General features: G+C 34.1%; 3 protein-coding genes and 1 non-coding gene across 5 annotated transcripts; 1 reads left to right on the top strand and 3 right to left on the bottom strand.

Moving 5' to 3' along the window:
- Window positions 1-747: 747 nt before the first annotated feature.
- On the bottom strand, window positions 748-865 carry LOC114074103. Its single transcript, XR_003574587.1, has one exon. It is a non-coding gene; the product is annotated as a U5 spliceosomal RNA (small nuclear RNA).
- Window positions 866-2697: 1832 nt separating this feature from the next.
- On the top strand, window positions 2698-4706 carry LOC107029528 (protein NETWORKED 3C). 2 transcript variants are annotated; one of them, XM_015230962.2, is made up of 3 exons: window positions 2698-2838; window positions 2984-3114; window positions 3745-4706. In XM_015230962.2, exons 2-3 carry the CDS (start codon window positions 3012-3014, stop codon window positions 4485-4487), a joined length of 846 nt encoding a protein of 281 aa, XP_015086448.1. In that variant the 5' UTR covers window positions 2698-2838; window positions 2984-3011; the 3' UTR covers window positions 4488-4706. The 2 variants fall into 2 exon arrangements, with proteins under 2 accessions (XP_015086448.1, XP_015086449.1); XM_015230963.2 differs by having other exon boundaries at window positions 2709-2838; window positions 3003-3114.
- A 378-nt stretch (window positions 4707-5084) lies between these two features.
- LOC107031553 (E3 ubiquitin-protein ligase CIP8) lies at window positions 5085-6543 on the bottom strand. The gene has a single exon (XM_015232966.2). It carries the CDS (start codon window positions 6456-6458, stop codon window positions 5319-5321), a length of 1140 nt encoding a protein of 379 aa, XP_015088452.1. The 5' UTR covers window positions 6459-6543; the 3' UTR covers window positions 5085-5318.
- Window positions 6544-10518: 3975 nt separating this feature from the next.
- LOC107029508 (classical arabinogalactan protein 26-like) lies at window positions 10519-11278 on the bottom strand. Its single transcript, XM_015230936.2, has one exon. It carries the CDS (start codon window positions 11147-11149, stop codon window positions 10751-10753), a length of 399 nt encoding a protein of 132 aa, XP_015086422.1. The 5' UTR covers window positions 11150-11278; the 3' UTR covers window positions 10519-10750.
- Between the last annotated feature and the right edge of the window lie 884 nt (window positions 11279-12162).

The raw sequence follows: 12162 nt of genomic DNA, 5'->3' as shown, positions 1-12162 counted from the left end.
GATGTAATAAGAAAAGTTAGAGATAGCTTCAACCATATTCAAAAAAAAAAAACAGAATACAATAGAATCATATTTCACTAAATTGTCTATAGATATATTTGTACTTTTAAAGAATTATTAATATATGATATTTAATGGGACCATATATTTATATAGAGATTTTCTAGAAATATATTATCTTATTATTTTATCGAAAATGATGATTTTTTTCAAAATTGGCCCAAGTCGAAACTGAAAAAAATATTATTTTAGAAAGATTATTAATTTATCAAATATTAGTTTATAGAGATTTTACTGTATTATGACGATCTATAAACTTAATTGGCATTTAATAGCCCATTTTAACCACATTCTATTTCTTTTAAAATGATATCTTTTCTTGCTTTGGGTTTATATTATTAGGCGGGTCGCGTTAAAATTAAGTAATTTAAGTAAAATTGGTCATTTTAATTGATTTGGAGTTTCTATCCAATTGAGTGGGGTATAAATGGTGAAACTAGTAACGACGAAGGTATATATAACTTTATTTTAACGATAGAGGTATAGTTAACTGATAAAACAAAATTGAGAATATTTTTGCCCTTTCTTATTTTTTAAGTAGATTAAAAATATATAAATCTTATTTTAAAAAATTAAAAATTTCATGCCCAAATTTGCTATCTAACTTAAACATTTGACTCTAAAAAAATATAAAATTGTATCCAAAACAACCAACAATATAAACTTTTGTTAAAGTAGAATTGTTGGGATCTTCAGTTAAGAAAATCCCTCCAAAAATTGGTGTATGCCACTTAATTGCAGTGCGCACACGGTATTCTTTAGTAAAAGGCGAAAGAATAGTTCGCTTTGTGCTCACTGCGTGGCTGCGTAATTTTAATTTGATAAGCATGAGCTATTTATATACTACTTCCAACTTTTCTTTTACTCAAATCACATTACGATGTGGTACTCTTACAATATATGGTCTTTGCACCTTTGTTGGGTCAAATACTTTGGTTTGTGAATTCATTGGGCATTAGCCATTTGACTTAGAGAAGCTTAGCTTATTCACAACTTGATTAGCTTATCTATAACAATGTCTAACTACAATTGTGCTAATATAATTGATGGTTTCTTTGATCATTCAAGGAGTATCCTAATTGTTATTTAAACATTATACTAAGGGATGGCAATGGGGCGGGGGTGCGGATAGAGAGTAAAGTGGGCTTAAGGCTATGCGGGGCGGGGTGGTTTAAGGTTGTTGGGGCGGGTTGAAGTGGATTTTTTATAGCTAATGCGGGGAGGAGGGGTGTATTGTGGGTATATTGATTTTATGTGGGTTCAAACTTAGTTTTAATTATTTTTTTTATGGTGTAAGAGTAATAAAACATTATTTATTAAGATAATTTCTTTAAAACTACTAAAATATTCAAGATAGTAAATGAAATGATTCAATAAAAAATAATACAATTTCTTATATGTTCGACCTCTAAAAAATAAAATTTTAAATCACTATCCTATTAAATTAATACAATTTAATGATTAATTATACTTTTAGTATCAAACTTAACTAGAAAAAGAAAATATTTAAAAAATAATCCGAGATGGATCTATGAAGGCAAAGTGGGTGAGTTTAAAATAAAAAATATTATTATACAAGACGTGACAAGGCAAATTAAAATTTAATAGATTAAGCTCAACCCGTACAGCACCGCCATTGTCCCGTTGAGGCCAAATAAGAAAGCATTTGCCTCAGCTTCATTGCTTGTTCTTTGCTCTAGAAGAATAGAATAGGTCATGATGAGCTTGTATTCACAATCTTTTATTATTTTCCATCCTCAATGGTTTTCATATCAAATAACCAGAAATGGATTCATAATTTGAGATTTATGAGTTTTGAATTTAGAATAACAATACCAAATTAATATATATATATATAACAATACCAAATTAATGTATTTAATAATATATATATATATATATTCAAAAAGTAATGAACCCAGATTTTTTATTTGAAAAAAAGGGATATTGGGTTTGTGTTTGTGAAACAGTAAAGAAAAAGTGCTTTTTTGCTTCTTTTTTTTTCATTTGTTAATTTTATGTTCGTTATTTGAAAATAAAATCAACATATAGCAAAAAGGAAAAATACCGACTAACGTGGGTTTTGAACCCACCGTTTTAGCAAGCCTCTTCGTTACCAACACATCCACTTATTTGGGTTTACACACGTATAAAGGATTTTGTAGTCATTCGATTTTCTATTATATATAAAATTTAAACATATATTATTAAATTCGTTTTGAATTCTATGCAATACTGTAGCTTCGCCCTAAATAGGAGATTAGAGAACTCTTGAAAAGAGGCTGAATCATACTTGCACTATCCATCTTTACTCGTTCATTATATTCTTTTTGTCTCTAGTTATTAATTCAATTTGACAAATTAAAAAAAAAATTATTATTTATAAAATACCTTACCAAAAATTTCCACTTGAAAATATTATAAGAAAAACAAACTGAAAAGGTTACACAAATTTCGACCGTTGTATATACTTTTTTTTTTTTCCATATCAGCATGAAGACGCTCCCCCAGTTACAACTACAAACCCGGATCCACGAGGCCCATTAACTGGGGGATTGATGCACGAGCAACACGTGTCAATCTCCAATTGGATGTGGGATACGAGAAAGTACTAAAATCGAGGCCGTTGAGTTATGGCACATTTAAATTTCTACTACTCTAATCTCTTTCATAACCCCAGTAGGGTAGGTGAGAGAGAGAGAGTGTGAGGAGAGAGAGAGGGAGTTTTTCATCCCAGTTCTATTCAAATTTGAACTACTTTGAAGTTAAATTCATCAGGTAAATTGCATTCTCTAATCATATAAATCTAAACTTCTAGTCCCTTTGATTGATTACATCTACTTACATCTATCTCTATCTATCTTTGTTCTTTTCGTTATTATTTATTTTGTTAATTGTGATTTCATAACACTTTTTGTTCTAGCTTTAATTTTGTTGTGAAGATAGATCTAATGGTTGAGGCAAAGGATAAGCTATCGTCGCACTGGTGGTGGTTGGACAGTCAGAAGAAGGGAACGCTAAATCGTTCACCATGGCTTCAATCAACTCTCTCTGGTGAGTGATTACAGCACTAGAATTCAAATATTTGATTTACTTTTCCTGATTAATCTCTTGTTCTTCCTTTAAGTGACCTTTTGCAAAGATACACACTAGGTTTTCTTTAGGCACATGTGTTTTGCTTGCTTGCTTCTTCTTCTATGCATGTTTGAAGGTTTATGGAAAACTGAGTATATTTTTGTGTTTGCTTTCGACAAATTAAAGAAGGAAAAAAATTTACTGGCTGTGTTGGATACTTGATTCACCCTGAGTAGTAGGAATAAGGTTTGCCTACCTTTTCAGACCCCCATCAGTTTAGACGATTACACGGGGTATGTTTTTGTTGTAAATTTGTTAGTTGATGTTTTAAAAACACTGTAGCTAGTTATCTTACTCATTGTCGGTATATGGCTCAACTTGTTTGAAATTATGAATGTTGGTATCTATGGAGATGTCCTGAACCATAATATTTTCACATCTTCAACTCTTTTTTTCAGTTATGACTTGTGAGTAATTTTACTTAGAAGTTGGTAGCTTTTAGAGTGAGTTATTGCCCTACATTAGTTAAACATAATGATGTTTGGACTAGCAATGTTTCTGGACCAGCTATTGATTGATAGGTTGTTTAAATTGTGGATAATGTTGCAGAACTAGATGAGAAGACTGAGTCCATGCTGAGGATAGTTGAACAAGATGCAGATTCCTTTGCCCAAAGAGCAGAGATGTATTACAAGAAGCGTCCTCAGCTCATATACATGGTTGAGGATTTCTACAAGACCCATCGCTTGTTAGCTGAGAAGTATGATCAAATCAAGAATGAATCTGGTACTCGTCTTATGACACAACCGTGGATGTCTCCATTGTCTTTCACCAAGTATCATCCACAAAAGACACTGATGAGCGCCACTGAAATATCATATGACAGCTATTCAGAAATCTTTGATCCTGAGTCTGAGTTATCAGATAATATGTCTGAGGTTGAGGATCCTGACCTAGAAGAAGAAGAAATACAAACCCCCAAATCAGAGAAGGAAACAATGGAAGTATCAAGTGGCTTTAGCGTCAAAAATGATGAAGTTGTGAAGCTGATGGAGGAAATTGAGAAGCTGAAAGAAGAGAACAGGGTTCAACAGGAGCTTCTATCGCAGAAAGATGAAGAGAAAAGAGAGGTCATCAGGCAGCTCAGTTTAGCTATGGATTTGCTGAGGGAGGAAAACATTATGCTGAGGAAGAGTGTTGCTACGCCAAAATCATCTCCAAAGAAGGAAAATATCTTCGAGCACAAGACACTAAAAGAAGGGTTCCGGAAAGCATCATCATCTCCAAAGAAGGAAAGCGTCATTGAGCTCAAGACATTCAAGGACGGGTTCTGGAAGAGGCTCTTCAATTGATCTCCTTATTCAGAGACTGCAATTTGATATAATTCTATGTTCTAGTTGTGCAATATTGTTTCATTCTTTATAGTACTAATTTAGTTACTATAGTATGTAGGATTCATAAGTACTCTTATTTCATTTGCTATTTCTAGTACTCTCTTAAGTCATTCTTGTTGTTATTGGTCTGACCAATTTGTTGCAGTATAGTAATATAGTAATTTTCAGTTCTACATTCATGCACAATTACATCAGTCATCATCCATGTATGCCTAAACAATGCCGGTGTAAACATAGTGGCAGAACTAAGATCTTTTTACAGGGGGGTGTCAAAATATGAACAAGAAAATATACAAAGAATCAAGGGAGTTCAACACAGTATATTGACATTCCTTGAATACATGTCACTCTGCCACTACATTACACTCATTCAACAAATGAACCAGAACGCAGACTTTTTTCTCCGTTTAGCAACTCTTTGATTTAGTTTTTATGTGATATGATTAAAGACCACAAAATTAAAAACTTTTTCACCTTCTTAAACTATATATCGAGTCAACGCAAGGAGTAATCAACTGAAGAAATACTCAATACAAGATATGAACAACCCCTCTATAAAGATTGAGTCTTTTTGTTGTCTAAAAGAAGTAATATAGTTTGTATAATATGTAGGATTCATAAGTACTCAAATGGCGAATTCATACCAGCATTAAGATAAACAGATTATTACATTCAAGAAATGCGGAGAGGGTGGAATTACACTGGAAAACAATCACCAAATACCAAAAAAGAAGCAAGAGACAAAGCTAAAAAAGAATGCCAATGGCTGAGTTTACCACAAAGCAGCAATCAAAGGCAACTAGGACTACTATCATCAGCAGCAGCGGCAGCACCTGGCGCCCCACTTGAGCTCGAAGAACCACTGCTAGTAACACATGCTCCTCGCTTCTTGCGCTCCTCTTCATATTCAGGATCATCTGTGGGCAATTCAAACCTACAGACGGGACAAGAATTCCTTGAACCCAACCATTGAACTATACAATCATCATGGTAACCATGACCACAGGGCAAATTCTTAGCCATTTCGCCCACATTCACTACATCTTTACAAATGGCACATGCCATTACCTCCTGCTCTTCCTTGATCACCAATGTATTGAGACCCTCAATTGCACTCTTGGAAGCTGGTGGAGCTCCTCGTCTTCCACCACCATCACTCTCGGCTAGGGTTTGCAGTAAAGCTTCATAACCCGCTGCGTCCACATAGTCTCCAGGGTTCCCGACGTAGCCATCGCCATCAGGAACTTGTAACCGGAGCTCAATAGAGTGGTCTTCCAGTCCCATAAGAATCTCTGCCCAGTCCAGAATCCGGTTTCGCCGATTGGCAGCTCTGGCGGCGAAGTCACGTAGCCGGAGACGTAGCACATCCCTCCGCCTTCTCCGAAGATCCTCTTCATCATCATCCCTATTCTCAACTTCTTCATCTTCATCAACATCATCATCATCATCGTCGTCGTCATCCTCAGATTGGCTTCGATTCCCGCGATTTTCTCCGTCATCGCCAATTCTAACCCCGATTCCATTATCCTCCTCCTCCTCCTCCTCCTCATCATCATCCTCCTCCTCCTCGTCGTTTCCCCAACCGTCCAGCTCGACACGGAGGAAATCGTCATCGGAAGGATCAGCGTGCTCAGAAGGCGGGGGAGGGGGCGCGTCGTTGTCAATCGCCGCCTCAGCTATGAGGCGGAGAACCTGGATGAACTGATTGCCGAAAGCAGGGTCATCGATCTGATCAGTAGACGCCGTCACCGGTGAGACAGATACAACACGTGAGGGTATGGACTCGACGAAGCCACTCTTACAGTTGTTACAAATGACATCGGCGGGGAGATCGGGTAGGGTTTCGACGGCAACTCGTGTCTCACACTGGTAGCACCAGTAATCAGGATCCGACCCGGTTGGTGCAGGGACTGAAGGGGCCTCGGCCATTGTTGGAGACTTTTGGTAGGGGAACAAAAATCAGAAAAGAGGACTAATAAGTAGTCTTATTTCATTTGCTATTCTAAATACCCATATCCACCAAATTCTACTGATACTATTTTAGTGTAAAGTAGGTATTTCAAGACTAAATCGAAATGGAAAAAAGTTATTGAGTTATTGAATAATGAATTAGTTTAGCATTTTTAAAATGATTTTTGATTTTCTTTATTATTAAATTATAGATCTTTTAACAGTCTAATTCATAACATGATAGAAAGTTAATAAATTATTTATACTGATCAGTATATAAAGTCTTAACCTAAAGTTTAGTTTCATGTTTTTATTTCTAGTTATCACAAAATTTTAACTATTCTACAGTGTGTTAGTATTGCTCTTTAACAAGTTGCAATATGTCAAGGAAAGAAATGTCTTCGATTTGGCAGTGTGTCAATATAGCACAAAATTTTAAGTATTCTACAGTGTGTTAGTATAGCACGCTAGGCTAGCTAAGAAAGATATTCTATCTTTCTCTTTTTGTTGTTCAGCTCAATAGAATTATTTAGAATCCTCTCATAGTTTCCTCTTTCCAACGGGGAAATGAAAAAGGTAAATAAAGACCATAACCAAAAGCAAGGGATTTCCGAGCCCCGAACGAGAGCAAAGGCAGCAAGGCAGTTATTCTAAAAAAAGGAAAGAAAGGAAAACAGACAGAGAGGTAAGAGCGAGTAAGACTAGGTTATAGCAAGACAACAGAGGTTAGATAGCTCTTATTGAAGGAAAAGGGTTCAGGTCCGAAAAAGGGAAAGAGAGGGATGGAGTTTCTCTCGCTTTTGGCATAGTGGGCCCCCAGTGGGAGGCTCGCACGACGAGCTATTAGCTCAGTGGTAGAGCATCCCCCAAATAATTGCGAACGAGTGGAATACTTGGAGCGAGTAGTAAGAAGAAGGAAGTCTTGAAGCTCCCTTTATTTGACCATATTATCATATTCAATTATTCGTGTGCATGATTCACTTGGTTGTCATTTTGTTTATGAGAGAATTTCAATATTTTTTTGGTGTCAAATCTTATCGGTTAAATCAATAATCGAATTGATAATAATTAATAATCGATAAATTGACAAATAAATATCTTAATGATCCTATAACGATGTAGCATGTTTTAAATCAATAATCAATACTTCGTATCAATAATCACCGATTCAATGAATACACAACCCTAATGTAAAGGGTAAACCAACTTTAACTCATTTACTAAATTTTTTATTAAAATGAATATTCTTTTTTTAATATTTTTTCCTTTTATATAATATATTATTATTTTTTATTATATTTATATTTTCTTATTTCATAAAGCAAATCGTTTCTTTCTTCTTTTTTTTCATATTCACCCAATATTGATTAATAATCTTTTTTTTTATGTAATCATTTGACATAAAATAATTTTATATAATAATTTGTTGGATAATATAAGTTGCTGACAAATATTATACATTATATATATATTATACATTATATATATATGAATGGATAACACAAATAAAGTGAATTTAATGATGAAATACAATATATTATTAATGAATGTTTATTATTTGGTTCTTTAAAATGCATTGCGTTATTTATTAACAATATATTATGTTTGCAGTTTTCATTTTTGTGATGGTGTAAAAAATAGTGTGAATTGAATTTTGGCTATTTAAAATGCACTAATCACCCACTAAAATAGTGTAAGAAATAATATTGAGTTAGAATCCAAAAACACCAACTCAAAGTAAGATTTGGTATAAGAAATAGTATTGGATTGGAGTTGATCTAAGTTATTCTTCTTGTTATTATTGGTCTGACCAATTTGTTGCATTATAGAGTAGTAATGAAGTATTAAATAATCAGTTCTAAGTTCATTTTTTTTTGGATACTACCACAATTTACAATTGCATAAGTCAGCAGCCAGGTATGTTGTGCTTATGGGTCAGTTTGAATCGTTTATTGATTACAAAACTTTCGATTTTATCGTAAGTAAAGGTTCACAATTCACCATTTTGGCCAAGACAAAAGAGAGAGTGACATTTCTAATCCCACCAAGTAGTGGCAGAGTAGAATTTTGATCAATGGTTATCAAAATATAAAGAAGCAAAATTGCATAGAAGCTAAGGAGTATCATAATATATATACATATATATATACACATCGAAAAAAATTATATGTGAAAAAACAATATAAATTTTCGACGAAAGGGTGTCGGTCTAGATCCCTCAAGTGTATATGGCTCCACCGTTGCCACCAATAACTGTCATAGACACTCATATACATGAGAAATCAAAAGGATAAAATATTCTCGTTTTGGACATCTTTCATAAATAAATTTTGATGAAAAACATATATAAGATATTTACCATTGTTCATAAAAAAAAATTTATTATGTATATATAATTATAAAATATATGGATACAATTTGTCGGCTTAGTTCGTATTAGTTTTTCAATTTTCTTGACAAAATCAAATCACATATTATCGATTTTTAAAAATGTAAACCATATCAAACCCAAATAAAGTCGTTTGATTTGATTGTTCGATTTAAATCGATTTGTATCCAAACACTTAACACCCCTACCTACAGGATGCAGTTGTTTAAGTAGTGGCAACAACAACATATTTAGTCCAATTCCACAAGTGATGTCTGGGGAGGGTAGAATGTATGTAGACCTTACTACTACCTCGTGGAGGTAAAGAGACTGTTTCTAAAAACCCTCCGTTAAAGTGCAACAAATCTCGATATAAAGAAGATGGAGACAACGAGAAAAATATAGTAAATAAAAAGAAAACAGTGCAAAGGTCTACCAGAGAGGAACCAAAACAATAATAAGATCATGTGATAATCGAAACTCCATAAACAATATACTAGGATGGATTATACAAAATAAATAATAAACAATGATGCACTACAATACTACAACTAGTACTGTCGCAAACACAAGTCACCATAAGCAAGACAACGAGACACTACCTACAAATATTCTACCTTAATACATGTCGTCATGCCCTCATATCAAGAGTCATATCCTCAGTAACCTGAAGTTGTTTCATATCATGTTTTATCACCTCTCTAGGACTTCTTCGACCTACTTATGCCTCTTATCGTACCTCATAACTAATCTCTCACACCTCCTTATTTGTGTGTTGATGCATCTCCTCATTTTGTCCACAACAGATATCACTCTTACCTTATTTTGGTTATCCTCATTTATAGTATTATGACTCCTAGTATGACCTTACCTCGATCTCAACGTTCTCATCTCTACAACATGCATCTTTTAGACTAATCAAGATTCAGTCTCATACAACAATAGCGGTCGAACCACCACATTATAGATCTTATCTTTGAGCTTTGACAGTACCTTCTTATCACACAAAACTCAAGAGGCAAGCCTCCATTTCATCCATGTTGTATCAATATGGTGTGTGATATCCACATCGATGTCCTCACTCCTCTCAATTATAGACCCAAGATACTTGAATCCATCTTTCTTAAGGATAATTTTGTATGTCAAGCTTCACATCCACGCTTACCTCATGCTTCAATCACTGAATTTGCACTCCACATATTCTATTTCGGTCCATCTCAACTAGAACCCTTTAGCCTTCAAAGTTCATGTCTACGCATTTATGATCTAACTTAGCATTAGCTTCTCTACACGTCTCATCAATCAGTTCTATGTCATCCACAAATAACATATACCACAATACTTCATTTTAAATGTCTCGCATAAATACATCCATCACCAAGGCACATAGACACGGACTAAGTGTTGACCCCTCGTGTAATCCCATCTCCATAGAAAAGTGTTTCAAGCCTCCTCCCACCATTTTTACCCGGGTTATTACCCCATCATATTCGTAGTGACAGAACTAGGAATTTAAAACAGAGGTGTCCAAATATAAACAAGTAAATATACGTAGAAATCAAGAGAATTCAACAACACAATAATTCATACAACACAACAAAAAGAAGAAAAAAAACACTTCTTACCTATCTACACTATAATTTTCTGATCAGTTAACACTCCTCGAGAACATATACTTAATTACATTATACTCATTCAACAAAAGAACCAAAATGCAGATCTTGAGATGATAAAACTAAACAAAAATTGTGCTTATTTCCTTGTTATTTGACAATGAAAATGTAATACAACAAACAAATTATACACTACCAAAAGTATAGTACATAAATAAATCATAACATAGTAAACAAATAAGTGTGAAACTTCATCAAAAGTACCTCACAACCAAACATAATTTGAACCTTCACACACGAAGGATCTGCGTAAACCAGGTCGACATCAAACTCAACACCACCATTGCACATAAAGATGAATACAGAGCAACAGCAGAGGACACCGGTAGAGACTGCGTAGGCGAAAACGGCATATAAAGAGGTCCAGGAGCAATCATAGCATCAGGATTAGGAGGGCTAGGGGTAGAAGGAATTAAGGGTAATGAAGAATCAGTAGGAGCAAGCTCAGAGCCACCTGGTGAAGGAAAAAGAGGACTTATATCAGGAGACAGAGCAGGTGGATTTGGTAACAATGCAGGGGCAGCTGAAATTGAAGAAGATGGTGATATGTGTAAGGCTAGTGATAAACAAAAAAAATTAATAACAACACAAATCAAGAAAAATCTTGTAGATATTGAAGTGGAAGCCATTAATGTTAGTGATAATTTTGGAATGAAGGAGAGGGAGTTGGTGTTATGATTGAAGGATAATTGGAAGGTGAGGGGGTGGGAATGAGAATGATAGGTGGCAGAAATTTGTTGGAGACGGAAAACTACATCGTATATAATAGATGTTGAGTCTCATTTATTTCTTCGTCGTATTTCTGAATATTTTCAAAAAATCAAAAATTCCTATCGGATACATTACTGTCCTCTCGCTGATACATCTTTATCCCTCTCCGATACATTCCTCAACTATGTATCCGGATGTCCTATTTCTTCAATGATACATTCCTTTCCCTTTTAGATACATCTCTCGCCTATGTACCTGGTTGTTTTGTTAATATATTCAAAAGTCCAGTAATGTATCTAAAATATATAAATTTTAAGAAATTTTTATAATTTGAAAAAGAATTGAGATATAATATAATTAAATCTTAATACTATAAATTTAGATAATTATACATCTTTTTAGTAAAAATTCTGACTCGGTGAACGGGTGCATGTGGGGTTATAGAAAGGACAAGGATTTGTGTATAGAAACACATGAGGTTGTATAGGTTGCTTGTGTCCTTTTCTTGTGGCTTTTTCCAGCCAGCCATTGTTCGTCCGTGAGATTCTTGTATCTGACATGTGAACCCCTCACCCCACTCTATAAACCACTCCCACTCTGCTTGATATCGTTTGATTGGGTATAAATTATTTTATTGTGTATATAAGATAATTTATTACATATCAAAATATAAACAGTGGAATAAATAATTTAGAGGCGATCTAATACTTCCAACCAAGTATATGATAAAATAGTTATGTATTTTATTATTAGAATTATTATATCTTATGTCAAACGATTCGTTAGTTTATATGATAGAGGATTGAAGTTCACTTAACGATCATACTTGGGATGTTTTTGTTGATTTTAACTTTGTGAATTGTCACTATATGGAATCTGGCTTTTGAAGTAAGTTATGGTTTTTTATATAATTAATTAAATAAAAGTATAA

The sequence above is a fragment of the Solanum pennellii genome, chromosome 9 (assembly GCF_001406875.1).
Source record: "Solanum pennellii chromosome 9, SPENNV200".
Classification (NCBI taxonomy): Eukaryota; Viridiplantae; Streptophyta; class Magnoliopsida; order Solanales; family Solanaceae; genus Solanum; species Solanum pennellii.
This window is presented reverse-complemented; position numbering and strand designations above follow the sequence as displayed.